Below are 16,503 nucleotides of genomic sequence, written 5' to 3'. Positions count from 1 at the left end.
GTCCCTTCCAGAAACCCACTGCCCCATCCTCTGATGTCCCACCTGTGGATGGGAAAGCAGCTGGATCAAGCAGGTTGCAAGCTATGGGTCCCAGGAGCACTTGCTGCTTTTGAGGTCTTCATAGCAATGCAGTCTTTGCCTCCTGATGGGCAAACTGTGATGGTGGAGCAGCGGTTAATGATGGAAAGCTAGCTGTGCTGCTGGAGACTTCTATATGGAGTCAACACGTGCTTCTTGACCCCCATTCTTCAACTAGATGGTTGGGCAAACGGGGCAGAAATGGTTTGATCCATCATTGCAAGCCAACTCTGGGTGGCTCCTTGAATCCATGTTCTTGCTTAGAGGTGTCCAGCCAATTGCTCCCCAAACCTGAGGGTTTCATGTCATCCAAGAAGCTGATACCAAGCAGTTGGGTGGCTTCCGCCCCTGTGCTGCTTTATTTCTCCCTGTTGATTGTCAAGGCACTGCCGACACCTCCTGTGGATGGAAGTATCTCTTGGTGGTGGTTTTTACAGCTGGGTCGTGTGGTTGATTGTGATTTCAGGTTCTCCAGAGGATTCTGGTGCCCTGGGAAGCCTCACCGAGTCTGGTCTTTACCCAGAGGAAAACGTATGATTTTTTTTTTTTCCCTACTCATTTTAGTTGCTTGCCATTGTGCAAGAACTGCCTTGGGTATCCACAGACATTTGGGATCTGCTTTTGAAGGTCCTTGCTTGGGCTGGTACCTTGGCACAGGAAAGCTGCAGGTCTTCCTGGGTCACATAGTGAGGTTGAAGTAGGGTGGTGGTCTCCCAGCCCACCTGTGGGCGACTAGCACGAGAGCAGGAGCCTTTTGTCACCATCAACAAAGCAGTGTCCCTTACCAGGCACAGCAGTGGCCCTCCACGCCCCGGGGACTGACTTAACCAGGGTTTGTTGGGCTGGTGAGATGGGTACAGACCTCAGAACCCACTGTGCTAAGTTCTGGAGAAGATGAATCGATGACCCAGGACAAGCGTCCCCAGGCAAATGAGAGCAAAGTAGCGTCAAGCAACCGACTGACCTCCAGTCTTTTCCAGCCACAGTTCCTCAACGTGGACGCAATGATCAAAGGGAGCATCCAGAAGGCTGTGATCCAGCTGGAGGACAAGAAGGACAACAGCCAGCGTCCAACGGAGAGAATCAAGATCCTTCACAACTTGCTTTTCCACGCTCAGAATAGTGGTACGTGTGAGTAGAGAGAACTAGAAGTGGCTCCTTCTTGCACGTTGCAAGCCGTACGGCTGAAAGAAGACAACGAACGGGTTGACAGCCAGTTGTGATGTCCCTCAAAGCCAAGGTGGGTGGGGAAGCACCCAAGAGACAGAGGGTGAAGTGGCATGGGGCCTCCTTCACCTCCCTGCACAGGCCCTCATGTTCATGATCGGAATCTGTAGTAAACCACAAAGCTTCGCTGCAGACCTTGGTAGATGATCCCAGACAGATGTCACTTGCCAATGGAAGTTGATTTCTGCATAGGAGTAATTAAAAAAATTTAGGTGGTAGGATTTTTGAGTGGAAAACTGTGGCAACCAAAATCCCTTGCAGGTTTTTGATGGAGTCTCCATCAAGAGCAGCAGGTGGGTTTTAACCAGCGCTGTTTTGTGATTAGTTTCCAGACACTTTATGACCATCCTGAAGAAGAGAATTTGTTACCTCCTACAAGAACGAGAGAAACCCATCCAAGAGCCACAGGGATGGATTTTCCGCAGGGCGCTCTCTACTGAATTCATGCTGGAAGACACATCGTTCAGGTAGTGCTGGCTGTGGGCCACCTTCTTAATGTCAAGTAATTCTGTTCCTAAAACTGCTCTGTGTGAAGTATGAGGCACCTTGCTCAAAGACCAAGACGTGACAACCAAGAAGCGTCTGAAGACGTGGGGTTTTTTATCAGCCTAGAACAAGGTAGGGGCTTGCTGAAAGGTCGTAGTCAGTCTCAAAAGCAAAAAAATTAATTAAGAGCACTGTTGATTTTGAGGAAGCTTCTTTTGGAAGGGCTTTTCTGGAAGCAAACAACGTTGGTTGACTGTGAGGTAGACAAGGATGGTTAGTGTCAAGCCTGGATGCCCACATTTGGCATCTTCAGAAGTGGTTGGGTTGTTTTGGTTGACTTGTGGGTCTTCAAGACCGATGCTGTCCCCTGGGCAGAGGAGGGCTTCTTGGGAAGCAGGGAAGCAATGTAATGAGCCATGTCATCTCCTTTTTCAGGCAAGCGCTCTGGATGCACCTGGAAGACATTGTGGTGAACGTCTTTGCCCAAATTCTCGCCGTGGTGGATGCCAACAACAACCTGGATCACGTCTCTCAAGGCTCTCCGCTCGCAGAACTGTGGCTCCAGATGTTCCAAGAGGAAACATTCCTAAAAATTAAATACACCAGGGAGTAAGAGATGGGATGTAAATGTACAGGGAGGTGGTTTTCCTTAGGAGAGTGAAAGCTGCCGTTCGTAGTGAAACAGTAGCTCATGCTTGAGGTGCAGCTGTTCATAACCTAGCTGTGGAAGGTCTTGGGTGTCAAGTCCCTGGGACCAAAACTTCCCTGTTGGTTTAAGCTGACAACAAAATTGGCTCCTTCCCTGCTCTTGCCCAGTTTTTCCCTGACTTCCCTACCAAATTTCTCCCCAGGTTTCTGAACTCCTTTAAGGAGAACACACGTCAGTGGGAGTCGGGAACTTCTCTGAGGTGGTCCGTCTCTGGACGCCTACGGTCTGTTGCACGATTTAATGCTTCTTTCTGCGCTGTTTGAATTCAAGGGCGGCAGATGCTAAGATTTCCGTGTTGTCAATGTCCAAAGACCCCAACGTCTCCATCTTCTGCCAGTTCCCATTCAGTTGGGTTTTGAAAGCCTACCTGGATGACGTATGGGAGAAGGTCTATCATATGAAAGGTAACATCAGGCTTCCCAGGGGGAGCTTTAACCCAACAAAGCTGCCATTTGTCTGTGTTCCTCACTCAAATGACCCAGAACTGCGTTGTGCATCTCTTCTGCATTGTATCTCCTCTTCCAACGGAGGCATTGTGCCGCTTTACCCGTGGCCTTGCACTCGGCCACATGTCCACATCAGTCTTAACGAGGAGCTCCCATTTTCCGCTAAGCGGCCATAACTCTCTTCGCTGTCCCTTCTAGATCAGCCCAAGAAGCCAACGGAGGAAGTGGCCAGATTCTACCAAACCTTCATCAAGAATGTCTTGATGCCAGATGGCAGCAATCCAGACGTGCTACGCTATTACGCCAACGACTTTCTCAGGATGGCTTTTCCTGGACAAGACCTCTCCGTCTATGAGGTGAGAAGGGTCGGGTAGAGCACCGTCTTCAACTGGCGTTGGCTTTGGCCCTAGTCCTATCCTTCCTGGCCAAATCTGATGTTTTGATAAGCCCTTCCTTGCACTGCCCTGTGGCTACTCCTCAACTGTTATGAACATTCTGTCTTAATTCCACCTTGAGAACTCTTTTTGATCTGGAGACTTCGTATGGGATGCAACGGCAATGCTGAGCGTCCCACCTTAGTCCCCTTGCTGTTTGCTTTGAGCAGAAATAACGTCTTTTATTCTATCTGCAGATTCTCTCAAAAGTTTTCCTATCCAGCGCAGAACAACTCTGCTCCTCCGTGGGCAGGGGGGAGATGGGCTTTTCCCCAATTTGGCTTCACATGGAATATTTCTACCTCCGAGATGATTATCAGCTCTTCGTTGACATAGCAAAAAGCAACGACACTGTCATAAGCGAGCTGCAGGCAATGTATGAGAAGAACCCCCCAGAAATGGTGAGCAAAGAGCTGTGTTTGCCCTCTAACCCTTCTCCTACGGCATTTGAACATGATGGTCTTCACAACTTCCGTCATTTAATTACATACTTTGTAATTAGTAAGACATCCTTGTGCTTGTGTCACTCTGGGTATCACGTTGAAGCCCCCTTAGACATTTTGACCCTAGAGGTGGGTGGGATTCGTTGTGTCGCGCTTCAGTGGTGGGCTCCAGCTCCTTGGCTTGCCACGTCCGTGTGGAGATGTCCGCATCCCTCCTAAGATGCTTATTGCTTAGAGCAGCAAGCTAAGGTTTTGAGAGAACTCCCCGTGGTGACTCCAAGGTCCTTCTTTCTCCAAGGCGTGGTTAGGCTCATTAAAGCCCTTCCTGGTTTACAGATGCCAGAACTTCACCCGTAAAAGTCCATTTCTTTCGAACATAGCCCTGCCAACTGCTCCAAAAGCTATACCAGCATCTAGTCATGCGGTATCCCTCCCCTCTGTGCCACCCACCGGCAAGGTCAATTCTTTACCTAGACTCTTTTTCTCTCTCTTTGCAAACGTCATTTCAGTTTGTCACTCTTGATGCCTTGAACATTCTCCTGAAGAAAATACAGCCCTCCGAAAATGGACTTTTGCCCTTTGATGCCTGCGTAGCGTGGCTCAAAAGCGTCAAGTCCATTAAGCCCTGGGTGGAGTGGATCAGTCTGGACAACTACCAGCTTCAGTTCTACCAGAAGAAGAAGAAACTCCTGGAGGCTGTGTTGTAAGTTCAGTCACTCTGTTGACAGTAGCGCAAGGAAACTTCTTGATGTCTGAAGGTCAGGTGAACTGAAGCCACCCTCCTCTTGGGGAGCCGGAAGTCACAAGTCCTCCAGCTGTCCACTCCTTCCTGGTCCTTCCTCATTATCACAAACATGGTGGCAAAGTGGCTCCAAAAAAAAGTGGTGGATGTTTTACCACAATCAAATTGCTTAGTTCTGGTGGAATTTCTCCTTGCGTGGTGCCAAAATGCTTTCTGGGGTGGGACAAGTAGGTTTCTCCAGAGACACCACCCAGAAAGGGGCTGGCAGTTTCAGTTTGGCCCAAGGTTCATTGAAATAAGCAGCGTAGACAGGACCATGCCATATCTTTCTCCCTCTAATGCTATCTCAGAAGGTCTTGTGTCCTCAGGTGACCACATGCTACCTGGGATGAGTCACAGAAATACTGGTGGGAAGGGACCTCAGGAGGTCTCTGGTCCAACCTAACTGGCACCGTTTGGGGCGTGTGTTTTGCAGACATCGCTGGACCTGCACCAACATTGTCTACATGTTGATCGACCACCTGCTGCACAACGAGACACAAATAGAGGAGAAACTCCTGAGGCTTGTGGTGAAGCAGTTCATCTTCCTCTGGAATGTAGGTGTTTGCTGGAGCAGCTCATGGCTGTGAAGCTTGAGAGGGCTCTTCTCTTCCAGGAGACCTCTGGTCCCAGCTGTAGGGAGGGCTTAGGAATGGGAAAAGGTTGGAAATATCATCCAAGAGACAAAGACTATTTGGATTCAGAATCCAAAATGAGGATTTGGAATCAAGGAAGGCTTCCTTGAGAATTTAAAGGGTTAATCAAGGTCGCTTACCCTCAGAGGTCCACGCAGAGACACCCATACATGGATCTGCTTAATTCTGCTGTTAAAATCTGTGCCCCTGCAGTACTGACATCCTGTGATGTTCATCCTCCACGTACCAGAGAGATGTTTCTGCTGAGCTTGCACCGTGTGTTTGTCTTTTGCAGCGCCTCTATGCAACCCCGGGATTTCAGCCAGAGGAGACTTTTGAATTGGTGACAAAAGTGCTGAAAAAATGCAACGAGAATGCCGATGTTGTGTATCTGGTGTAAGTCCGAGCTGAAAAAAAGTTGACTTTAGGGTCCTTCTCCATTGATGTGATGTTTGTAAAGGGTGGGGGAAATATGTCAGCACTAGGGGTGAACCTCTTTGGGCCAAAGAGAGGCCACACTGATGAAGCCAAGGGGTGAGAGCCTGTCTTGGAGGTGATGAATCATCTCTGGAGCAACTTCTCTTAGGTGTGGTGCCAAAGAAACCAGCTCCCCTGAGCACGCAGGCTCTCCATCCCCTTCACCCAGCCATCCTCACCACGGACCGTTGCCTCTCCAAGATGGGATGGTCCCCCGGCAGCTTAGAAGCTGCTGGTTCTTGAAGTGGTGGTGGGTCACCCTGGTTCTCTACTCACCAGTGAGGCTTGGCAGAAGTGCCCATCCAGCTTCATCCCCGCCCCAGGGCGTACGTTAGGCAGGAGCCAACCCGCGCCCTTCCTCAAATCTGGCAGCAGCGCTGAGCTGCCTCTTCTTTTGGTGGTGTCCCTCAGGAAGGGTGTGAAGGAATGCAAGAGCTGCCTGCGGGAGATCACTGACCCGGCGGAGCTGCCCTGCAGCCACATCTTCTGCACTCGCTGCATCCTGGAGTGGGCGAACAAGCAGTGTAAGATCTGCAAGGAGGAATTCCCGGAGGATTACACACCCACGGCTTCAGAGGCCACGAGGTATCCCGGCGCCGGCAAAAACTTGCCTGTCTCGAGTGTCTTCATGTTAAATATTGGGATAGAAGACGCTGGTGCCTGAACAAATGGCCGTCTCGTCTCCCTGGTTTGGGCCCTGTGCCCTGCAGAGAGAGGGACGTTGTTTCTTTCCTTGGTTGGAGGTTGACCACAAGTCTCGGTTTTCTTCTTCCCTCCAGGGAAGCTGTTGCCTGTCACAACAAATTCAGGAGGAAATGCAATTCCTTCTTCGTCGAGTTTATCACCATGTACTTTTTGGGAGACAGAGAGGCACCGTCTGCTGAAATCATTCAGCGACTGATAAAGTTTGTGGCTTGCAAACCCAACCCTGAGCATCAGGCGGGGAAAAGGGGTAAAAGAGCTTGATTCCACTCTACCTGGGTCTGACCTTGCGCTCTTGGAAGTCAAATAACGGATGTTATCCTTCCTTCCTAGTGTACAAGCCAAAAAGCGAGTTGTCGCCCTTCGAAGAGTGCATGGACACCAGTCCTACCATCCAGTCCTCCCTCCTGAAGCTGCTGCTGCGATGCGGGTCAGCCCCGAGGTTGCTCCCAAACCCCATTGCTGAACCCCTTGGCTACGTGGATGCCGATGCTCTGTGTCCTTTTCTGCCCTTAGGTTCAACAACGTCAAGGTTCACTTGGAAGAATACCTGTCCCAGATGGAAGAAAAGATAATATCCAACCAAAGTAACATGGACCATTTCTACTTCATGGTGGTGCACTGTCTGGAGGTGAGTGCCCGTTGGGATGCACTGGAAATCCCAACGAACACCATAACTTGGAGCCACCACCCCAGCTAACACCTATTAATCACATTCATTGCCCCCCTCCACACCTTTTTATGGCTGAGGAACCAAAGGAGGAACTCACCTTAGAGATGAGGGGAAGGCACAAGGAAGAAGGAGGAGCTGCTCACTTAGAACCCACCTTCAGACTCATAAAAATGGTCTCTCTCTTGCAGGATTTTATGTATCCTTCTTCTGAAGAAGACGTCAGCCAGCTTGCTGAAAACTGCCTCTCCACAGCAGACCTGTCTTCTTTCTGCAAGCCTGAGGTCTCAAGAATTAACACCCTCCAGTTCATCGCCCAGCTCCGGCTCTCCATCAGCCACGTGGCCACTGTGCTTGGCCGACGGATGCTTTCCGGTGAGTCCTTTTCCTTAGCGGAGCATGAGAATCATTGCCTACCCCTTAACAGGTCTAGAACAAGCCAAAAAAAGGTATAGCCTTGGAGGTTTTTGCTGGAAAATTACTGGTTTTATGAAAATTGAGGTTATTTTGGACAAACTTTCCAGGTCTTCAGTCCCCAGACTCACTGTGTTCTCCAAGTATTTCCCTACGTATTAAGGGACCTTCTGTACATTGGCTTGAAGCCATGTTTCAACCTGTGGGGAGAAGATCCTACTGCAACCTAGATCCTACTGCAACCTAAACAGCTGTAGGGGCTGTGTTGGTGAAGGACATGTGCGACGTGCCACCACTGGGGACTGGGCATAACGAGAAACCTCCTTTCCCGCTGCAGATCCCAATGCACTCGCTGCCGAGGGGAATGAGAAAGAGCAAGACCTCGTGAATGCAATGAAGAAGCTGGTTGCAAAGGCTCCAACTCCGTGGCCTCAGGTGTTCCTCATCAGAAACCTCTGTGACATCTATGGGCTCACCTCTATGTGGAAGATCCTCCAGGTGGAGAAGTGGATTTTACCCCAAGGGGTAGAAATTTCGCAGGTTGGTTGTTTCTTGAGAGCCTTGTGCTGAAGCAGAGCTGAGGGGGGTGGGATTCACTGAGCTCGAGCCCTGTAAAATTGACTCAGGGGGCTCCCTTCCAGTTGAAGGAGCGCGACAGGCCCCTGTAGGGTGCAGTCAACCTCCTCTTTGTGCCCTTGCACTTGCTTTTTAGGATAACAACGTGCATCTGTGTTTTTCAGGATAGAAGTGCCTGGTCGAATACAACGCTGATGTTTTCGGTGCTGGACAAAGCACAAAACCAGCTAAAAAGCAAAGATTCCACGGAAAACCAGAGCTTGACTGTGAGTATCTGTCGCGTCTCTAACGGGAGGTTTTCATGGTTGTTGGTCTGGAACCGTTGGTTGATCTGGAACCTCCTGGAAACAGGAGGTTTCCATCTGTGTTGATGGAGAGCTGTGGCAACTCCTTGCTGCCAGGGGACACAAATGGGACTTTGCATGGACACTGAACCTCGGCGGTGAAGCCAGAAGACCCCTCACGGGGAGCTGCCATGCCGGTTGCCTTCGCTTACGTCTGTTTTATTCAACTTTTGTAGTCTGTCATGAGACAAATGGAGAACATCCTCCGGTTGCCATCCATCCCAGACGAGCTGCTGGAAGACAAACTGAAGAAGATCATGGATGCTTTGGGTGACAGTGAAGACCCAGGCCTGCTGGAGGTGGTCTTCCACACTGCGCTCACTCTGGCCATTTTCCCGAGACGCATCACTCACCTCCTCAAGAACATCTGCTTCAAGCCTGACACAGTGAAGGTGAGTCGCGACGCCGAGGCGTACAGCTCTCTCCACCCCACTGTCCTGGCGCAACGTGTCCTGGCAGACAGGCTTTGTTTTCATCAGCTTGTTGTCCTCCTCCTTCTCGTTCCCTGGGCTGCAAAGTAACTGCGACCATCCATCCTGGTCTTCTTCAAATGTGGATGAGATGTATGGTCTACGGGAGATGCCCGTCTCTCTACTGACTCAAGGGTAGCTGGGGGCCTGGCAGAGCTGCGCTGGTGGACATTAGGTGGTTTGAAGCCCAGCCCAAGCATCCTCCTGCCAAAGGTCTTCCATCACTCAGATGATGGTGGAGATGCTCTTTCCTGAGCTGGGCTTCCCCTCGGGGCTGTCCATGCATGAGTTGTTCTTGTTATTTGAAGGCTGCAGGAAGCAACCAGGACATCGTGCTGCTTTTCTTGGAAGTGAAGGCAGCAGCCACCTCTGGATCCTCTCCCTTCCCATCAAGGCCACGTTTGGCCCATGGTGTATTCAGTTCCAGAATCAAAACTCATAAATAATTGCGACTCTTGGGGACTTTGCTCATGTCTGGTCACTCCAGCCTCATGTCTCCCCATCTGATGTACCGTGCTCCCTCCCTTGGTCCCCATTCCCTCACCAGAAGTTTCTCCCTGATGCCAGTGGCCATGCAGGAGGACCCTTCCTCCCCACTGCTTGCTTTAGAAGCAGAATTGTTCCTCAGATAGGTGGGAAGCAAGCTAGGAAGGTGGTTACCCCACGCCTCACTTGCTATCGCGTTTCCTTTCCAAGGGGTCCTACCTTCCCACCATGCCTGGCGACCTGCTTTTTGATGAGAAGAACTGGAAAACTGGTGCGACGGATAAGATTTGGAGTAAGTATTGGGGGAATCTTGCTGCTCCTGTGCATGTAGGGGACCCACCAGCAACTGATTGAGATCGTCCAGGGGATGGAGGGAAGGGATTAGAGACTCCTGAAGGCCATCTCCGGCCTTTTGTTGAGTCCTTCATGATCTCCACCTGGGTGGAACACCTTTGGGTCCCTTTTTGACGAGCTCTGTGAGAGGCATGTGGTGGGGCTGGATGCCAGGAGGTGGGAACCAGGCCTGTCACCCTCTTGGTGAGCTTCTGGCCACGTTCCCATCATGGAGGTTGTTGTCGGAGCTGACTGACTAACCGTATCCTCTTTCACACGTAGCTTGTCGGTGTGGCTTATACTGGGCTGTCACCAACGTAAGTGTCTCCTTCTGGCTGGTGGTCTTTGCAGCTCTGTCTTCTTGCGCTTCTCATTGCATCTCTCTCACCTCCATGGGAAAAAGCCAGGCTTGGGATGAGCTTCTCAGGTCTTCTTCTGGCTCCCAGAGGTGCCCATCCTCTTTGCACCATCTTGAAACACATCTTGACCTCTTGGCCCGGGGTGGTTGCTATAGATGCTCCTCCTGCTGCCCTGCTCCCCTCCTAATGTGAACTCCAATGTCACCTCTGTGTCAAGCGGTCCTTTAGCTGCAAGGCTCAGAAGCCAGCTGGGCTCTTCTCCAAGCCAGCTGGGCTCTTCTCCAAGCCAGGTGGGCTCTCCTCCGAGTGAGGCACTAGGCTAAATGGAACTGGGATTTGTGTCTCCCCGTGGGAGCAGTGGAGCTAAGCGGGTGCTTCCACGTCTTGGTTAGTCTCATCCCCAAATTGATGCCTGGATGCGTCCTGCTGGCTGTAGGAAGAACCTGGTTGGTCTGGAGATGTTTGCTCATAGAGACGCATCTCCTCCTGCTTCTCGTTAGCTGTTGCAATGACCCCATGTTAGAAAGCCGGGTGGAGGATGTGGAAACCTGCTGGGTGCCCTCAGCTTTTGCTAGATGCCTTCAGCGCCCGGCTGGGCTTCCAGCCTTCTCTCTCACTCCACCCTTGTGTGTCCAAATGCAGTGTGGGCTTCCCATGGAAGTGAAGAAATGCAAGTGTGGTGCCGCCGTTGGGGGAACTAACCACAAACCTGAGAGAGGCTTTGTGCAGAAGGAAATGTAAGTCACCCCTCCCGGCTCCGCAGCCCCAGAGGGCTTCGCCCACCCACCTAACCCTCCCGCAGAGCCATGGGCACGGGGAAAGTGCTGTGGCTGGCCAAAGCAAAGGTCTCTGCATCCCGTGGTCCCATCATGGGACCTAGCAAAAGCGGTGGTGGGTAATTGCTCTTTCTGAACGCAGCACCAAGGATAAAACGGAGAAAGGGTACATCCTGGAGAGCCCTCTCTCGCGGAGAAACGACCTGGAGAGGTGCCTGTCGCCTGCCTGCGTCGGTCTTGTGAGAGCTCTGCTCCATTCGTCCCTCCTGCTGGGGATCTACGCTGACAAACAGGTGAGCGACCACCACACCATGAGGAACGTTCAGCCTAGCTTGAGAGGAGACCTTCGTGAGAGCCTAACAGAGGAACCTGCCCTGTCTTCCAGGCAATTCTAGACCTGATGAAAGAAGAGCCGGAGGACCTGGAAGAGTTCTTCTGGGGCCACCTTCGGAAAGATGTTGAGTGCCTAGCAGAAGCACTCAGCAGGAACACGGAGGATGCCGTGTTGACTGTCCATCTGTTTCTACAGTACCTGAGCAACAACAACCCAGCAGGTAGAGAGATGCTGGGAAGCTCTGGGAAGTCACCAGCAGGATCATGGTGGTTGGGTTTTAACCGGGACCGGTGTCATTGGTTCTTTTTTCCCGGGACAGTCTCCATACCGGGAAACCGGTAAGAAGACAGGGAGGACCGTGAGGGCAGTGAGCTCATTCAAAGCGCTCAGGCCAGACCAGCTTGAGGGCATGAGCAGATTGGGAGATAGTTTGCTCCAAGCGGGCATCTGTGTCATCCCTTCTGCTCTTGATTCCTCTTATTTCTACATCATCTTACTCCTCGCTGTCAAGAAACCCAACAAAGCTCTGGGCAGACCCCAGGGTCTACAGGGTAAAAGCTCACGTATTCCTTTGTGTCTTCTACAGATGAGAGTGCAGCCTTGAGCATCCTGCATGAGAAAAAGGATCGAGAAGAATGGGAAACCTCCTTCAAGCTCCTGGCTCAGCCCTTCTTCCAGGTACGCCTGTGCCCAGCTGCTGCTCCCAGGTAGCCCTGCTTTGCTGGTGGTCGCGTCCACGTCCAGCCGCATCTACTGAGCTCCGGGTGTTCCCACGTGGAAGAAAAGAGATTTGTCCCCTCTTTTTTGAACTGGGACCCTTTCCTGGTGCGGTCTCCTGCTCTGCTCCTGCAAACACCTGGCTTCTTGGATGCTTTTTATATGCCGATTCAGAGCCTTCTTGGAAACCAGTTGGGTTTCTTCTCTTGGAGAAAATCACCTGTGGATTTCTCCCTGGGCAGTTCTGTTCTTGTCCCTTTGGTGGCAAGTTGTCACCGTGCCCCCCACTTCTCCAGAGCCCTTGTTGCTTTTCTTTGCCCTAAGACCCTGTGAATCCCCTCAGGCTGCTTAGGTAACGAGGAGTGGCTCCTAACGACCCTTGGGTTCTTGCAGGAATGGGAGCAGAGCCTTAATTCTGTCAAGGAGCAGAGGATGAATGAAGGTCCCCATGGCTCCAGCCTTCTCCTGAAAATAGCTTACGGCCAGACGCCACCTTTCCAAGACCTGCTAAGGCAGGGGTTGATCAACCAGCCTTGCATGTGGAGATTTGAACAGAAGATAACCATCCAGACCTTGATGCATTTCCTACAGCAGGAAGCTGGAGAAGGCACTGAAAACCCATACCCCATTCTGTTGGAGCTCCTGTCGAAGGTTTGCTGTGGGAACATCTCCTCTCCTCCAAAACGCATGCAGGCACTGAGTAGATTCAGCCTGGCTGGTGTCCGTGGGGCAGCGGGGTAACTTTTGAACCCCCGTGTTTCTTTGGAGCATCCAAGCGAGACAAGGTCCTCCTCCAGGTTACCCCGTGGTGCCCCTGTCCCTTGAATCACGCTGAATTTTCTCTTCCAGCTTGAGAACATCCGACACGTCCGACACCTGCCTGACATTTTCCGTCTGCAGAATGCCCTGATCCACTTCTTCCAAAACAGCCATAAAGGGGAAAACTACACAGTCCGGCAATTCCTGGACCAGCCTGAACTTTCAGGTGGGATATGAATTTCCATCATGCCTGGGACACGGGCATTAGACACCCTCAGCACCCAGATGCTCACCTGGGAAGCTGCTGCCGTAGTTTACGTGGTGGACCCAACCCAGCCAGCACAAGAGCAGCCCATCGAGGCTGGGGGTGCCTCTGCAAGGAGCAGTTTTGGGGGAATTTAGAAGAGGGTGGAGGTGTCTGAGGCATTGAGATGGATCCAGGGCAGATCCTTTCTCCTGAGGCATTTGGTGCTTGATGAGATTCTTCTGCCGTGAGCAAGCAAGATAGGTGAGATGGGCGTTTCAGCTCCTAAGTCGTGGTGCCTGGTTGATTGATGTCACACGTGGTCTCATGCAGGCTCGAAGCCCAGCTCGAGCCCACACACAGCACGGTTTGCTGTGACACCTCCAGTGATGTATCTGTTGGAGACATCCTTTGACCTGACGTGTCTCCTGGGAGGATGCCTTGACGGGGCCGTTTTCTCTCTCTGCCCGCAGAGGACCAGCGTTTGGCTTTCAGCAGAGCTATAGAGACGATCCAGAAAGTTTGGAGCAATATTAAAATGAACCCATCCAGCTCGGGTACGTGCTCTTCCTCTGGGAAGAAAGAGGGATGTCACGTCCCTCTTTCCTTGGCCGTTTCTTCTGGGGATGCCCCGAAGCTGAGCTGCTTTCTGCAATTGCCCTTCCTAGCAAAATTGCTGAGCTTGCTTGCTTTCCACCTCCTAAAAACAAATTAAAAACCCTTCTGAAAATACAAAACCTAATAGAAAACCCTTCCAAGACCTCAGTGAAAGGGAGAATTTCCCCTGGGATCTGTACAGGGGGTAGAAGACTGTTCCGCCCTTTTACAGGCATCACCGTCCTGCCAGACCTCTCGCCGAACGACATCAACACCAACACTGCCATCCTGCACCTCCTCCCCACCCAACCGTCCATCAGCCACCTGGTGAACATGTTCCTCATACAGCTGCAAAACAGCTGCATTGACACGGCCGCGCGGGTCACCAGGGAGAGGCAACGGTAGGTCTCGAGCCGCTCGTCCATCTCCTCCACCCTCCACAAAGGCTCCACGAGAGGTTTTCAGGGCTGGTGCGGGGCTTGCATGGGAGCTGTGGCAGCCAAATGATGCTGTTGCAAGGTCCTGGTGGCTTGGTGTTCAGCAAAGCGGGTCCTTGATGGCAGAGCAGGACGAGGCGAGAGGTCCTGTAACCACCCAGAGCAACTTTTTCTCTCCTAGGTCCATCTCCGCAGAAGAGGTGAAGCCCTCCTCCGTGCTGGCCATAACCAAGAGTGATCTGGTGACCATGGCGCTTGCCAACTTGCAGTATGAGATAGATGAAGACGGCACCAAGACGACCTACTTCGACTTCCAGATGCTTCAGCGGCAAGTGGTTCATCGCTTCATCAGTGGGAAGCCCATCATCAAAGCTCAGGTGAGCTCCGCACGGGCCAAGCTGGGTTGTCCCAGGCCAGCAGTGGGGTTGGGGTCTGTTTCCAGCCTCTTCTACGCACCTTTCTGGAGTTAGCAGACTTAACTGAAGGCATTGGCACATGCTTGCTGTGCATCTGTCTCTGTTCCTCGGGTTTTGAAGGACTGCCATGGCCAGAAATCACTTTTGTGGTCATGAAATGGTGGCCTGAAAGCTAGCGTGAGGACCTACAGCTCTGCCTTTTGTGAAGGGAAAGCCACCCTAGTTTCTTTGAGAACGAGGGAGGAGTTGGTAGCTGTTGAAAGAAGTTCAAGAGGCATCTTCCAGGGTTATGGATGGTCCAAAGTGGGACTCTGAACCACCGTGGAGGAGCACATCTCTGGCTGGGGCTGTTGGTCTCCATTCTGTGAAAAGGAAGCCTGGAGCTGGTGAGAAAAGGGGACTTGAGGACACTAGAACCAGGCTGTCCTGCAGCAAATGGGCTCTGCGTGCTCTCCTAAAGGTGGAGATCTGTCCATGCTGGCTGTTCCCAGGACCCTTTTGGTCCTTGGAAATGGTTCCCAAGAGGGCTTTCTCCATCACCTTGCTGGGGATGGAGGTGAGGCTGTGAGCTCCCCAGATCCTCCTTCATGGAAATGCCTTTCTCCAGCCATCAGGGACCTCCCCTGATCTCCACAACCCCACAGTGGCCTCAGGAGGCCATCAGCCACCTCCTGCAGAACCCTTGGGGACAGCCTGTGGACTCACATCTGCCCAGCTGAACTTCCCTGCTGGTCCCCGTTAAGTGACACCAGGCATGTTCATAACCATTTGTCCCAAACCCTTTCCAGACGGCTCCATCCATCACCCTCAACAACCTGAGGACCCTCCAGGCCACCAAGACGAAAGTCAGGGACCAGCTGCCCCAGGTAGGAAATGGGTCGCTGTTCTTCTCCTCCATCCAACCCTGAGGTCTCCCCTCATGTCCCATGACACAATGGGGGCACAGAGATCGGGCAGATGTGCGGGAAGACCCAAGGCCAACTCAAGTAGGGGGCTGGAGACCTGGCAGGACCCAGTTCTCCTGCACCAGGGGGATGAGAAGGCTGGGAGGGCATCACGTTGTGGTGGTCCCAGCCCTCGTCGGGTCACATCCTTGCTGTTCTCGTTTCCAGGAGCTGCTCAGCATCAACCAGCAGAAGCGCATCATGGAAGAGGCACGCTCGGTCAACGCCCTCTCCAAGGCCCTGGCCACCTTGAAGGTGGCTGCTGAGTTCCTGGCCGTGACGGGTGGTGACCCAGAGCGCCCGCTGCCCGAGTACGTCCGGCAGGAGCTGAGGATGGAAGCCGGCGCGAAGCAGTTCCAGGACGTGCCGGTGGGTGAAGAGCTCAGGGCGGGTGGGAAATGGGACTCTCATGTCCTCCCCTTGATGGCCACCCTTGCCACTCTGGGCAGGGCTTCACGTCCCCTGTGGCTCTGACCACCTTCATGTGCCCCAGGCTCCCCAGATCTGGTGTCCATGAAGGTTTGGGGGTCCCTTGCTCAGAGCAAAGAGGTCCTGGGCACCTGGGTGGGTTTAAAAGCTTGGCTGGGTGGTGGCAGGTCTTCATGCCAAGTCCACCAACACCTTGGGGACACCTTGGGCACTGCAGATGGCCTGGGGCACCTCTGTGGGGGATGCCGGTGATGTGGGAGCCAAGGGTTTGTAGATGCACCCACCTGGATGCTTGAACTGGGCAGCTGAGGTGCAGCCATCGGGGGATGTTGGTGGCCCCTAGGTCCTAGGTGTCTTCTAGGACATGCTGGAGTTGAGTGCGGACGTGAGTTGAGTGTGGACATGACCTTTCCAAGGAGCTGAATGCCCGTGCTTCTCTGTCCCTCTTCTTCAGGTGGTCTCCAACACCCGGCTGAAGCACATCCTGTCGCTGTGGCAGGTCCTGGCAGCTCGCAGGTCCATGCTGTTGGTACAGATGAACCAGGTGAGGGAGATGAGGTTGGGGGAGGAGATAGGGTTTGCCCCTCCAGGGAGGAGAAAGGAAATAACGTTGTTGCAGCCAGGCAGCTCTTCTGACATCCCTGACTCATCCCTTCCCTGGGTAGAATCAAGGTCTCTTGGCCCATCCTGAAGATAATCCACCCCCCTGGGCACTTTCAAGACTGGCTTATGCCTGTCTTGGAACAGAGCTCTCTGGTGGCCCTGATATGAGGTTCAAGG

At 52.5% G+C, this 16,503-nt stretch overlaps 1 protein-coding gene across 4 annotated transcripts in view; it reads left to right on the top strand.

Moving 5' to 3' along the window:
* Window positions 1–16,503, top strand: part of LOC140644961 (E3 ubiquitin-protein ligase rnf213-alpha-like) — a 50,241-nt gene that overhangs the window by 32,457 nt on the left and 1,281 nt on the right. Inside the window, exons 36-67 of one of the 4 annotated variants that reach the window (XM_072848147.1) lie at window positions 545–609; window positions 1,065–1,203; window positions 1,631–1,772; window positions 2,227–2,400; window positions 2,771–2,904; window positions 3,145–3,302; window positions 3,578–3,781; window positions 4,333–4,526; window positions 5,041–5,161; window positions 5,535–5,635; window positions 6,128–6,301; window positions 6,496–6,668; window positions 6,752–6,848; window positions 6,935–7,049; window positions 7,280–7,463; window positions 7,840–8,042; window positions 8,243–8,344; window positions 8,599–8,814; window positions 9,589–9,670; window positions 9,994–10,028; window positions 10,713–10,807; window positions 10,989–11,139; window positions 11,232–11,400; window positions 11,767–11,858; window positions 12,291–12,548; window positions 12,747–12,882; window positions 13,374–13,457; window positions 13,730–13,898; window positions 14,116–14,311; window positions 15,139–15,216; window positions 15,463–15,663; window positions 16,178–16,267. In XM_072848147.1, coding sequence (XP_072704248.1) covers window positions 545–609; window positions 1,065–1,203; window positions 1,631–1,772; window positions 2,227–2,400; window positions 2,771–2,904; window positions 3,145–3,302; window positions 3,578–3,781; window positions 4,333–4,526; window positions 5,041–5,161; window positions 5,535–5,635; window positions 6,128–6,301; window positions 6,496–6,668; window positions 6,752–6,848; window positions 6,935–7,049; window positions 7,280–7,463; window positions 7,840–8,042; window positions 8,243–8,344; window positions 8,599–8,814; window positions 9,589–9,670; window positions 9,994–10,028; window positions 10,713–10,807; window positions 10,989–11,139; window positions 11,232–11,400; window positions 11,767–11,858; window positions 12,291–12,548; window positions 12,747–12,882; window positions 13,374–13,457; window positions 13,730–13,898; window positions 14,116–14,311; window positions 15,139–15,216; window positions 15,463–15,663; window positions 16,178–16,267 — 4,532 coding nt within the window. Of the gene's footprint in view, window positions 1–544; window positions 610–1,058; window positions 1,204–1,630; window positions 1,773–2,226; window positions 2,401–2,770; window positions 2,905–3,144; window positions 3,303–3,577; window positions 3,782–4,332; window positions 4,527–5,040; window positions 5,162–5,534; window positions 5,636–6,127; window positions 6,302–6,495; window positions 6,669–6,751; window positions 6,849–6,934; window positions 7,050–7,279; window positions 7,464–7,839; window positions 8,043–8,242; window positions 8,345–8,598; window positions 8,815–9,588; window positions 9,671–9,993; window positions 10,029–10,712; window positions 10,808–10,988; window positions 11,140–11,231; window positions 11,401–11,766; window positions 11,859–12,290; window positions 12,549–12,746; window positions 12,883–13,373; window positions 13,458–13,729; window positions 13,899–14,115; window positions 14,312–15,138; window positions 15,217–15,462; window positions 15,664–16,177; window positions 16,268–16,503 lie in introns of those variants that run through there. The other 3 variants (XM_072848146.1, XM_072848148.1, XM_072848149.1) reach the window with 3 other exon arrangements.

Source organism: Ciconia boyciana, chromosome 30 (assembly GCF_034638445.1).
Source record: "Ciconia boyciana chromosome 30, ASM3463844v1, whole genome shotgun sequence".
Lineage (NCBI taxonomy): Eukaryota > Metazoa > Chordata > Aves > Ciconiiformes > Ciconiidae > Ciconia > Ciconia boyciana.
The sequence above is the reverse complement of the archived record's forward strand: the minus strand, read 5'-3'. Positions and strand labels throughout refer to the sequence as shown.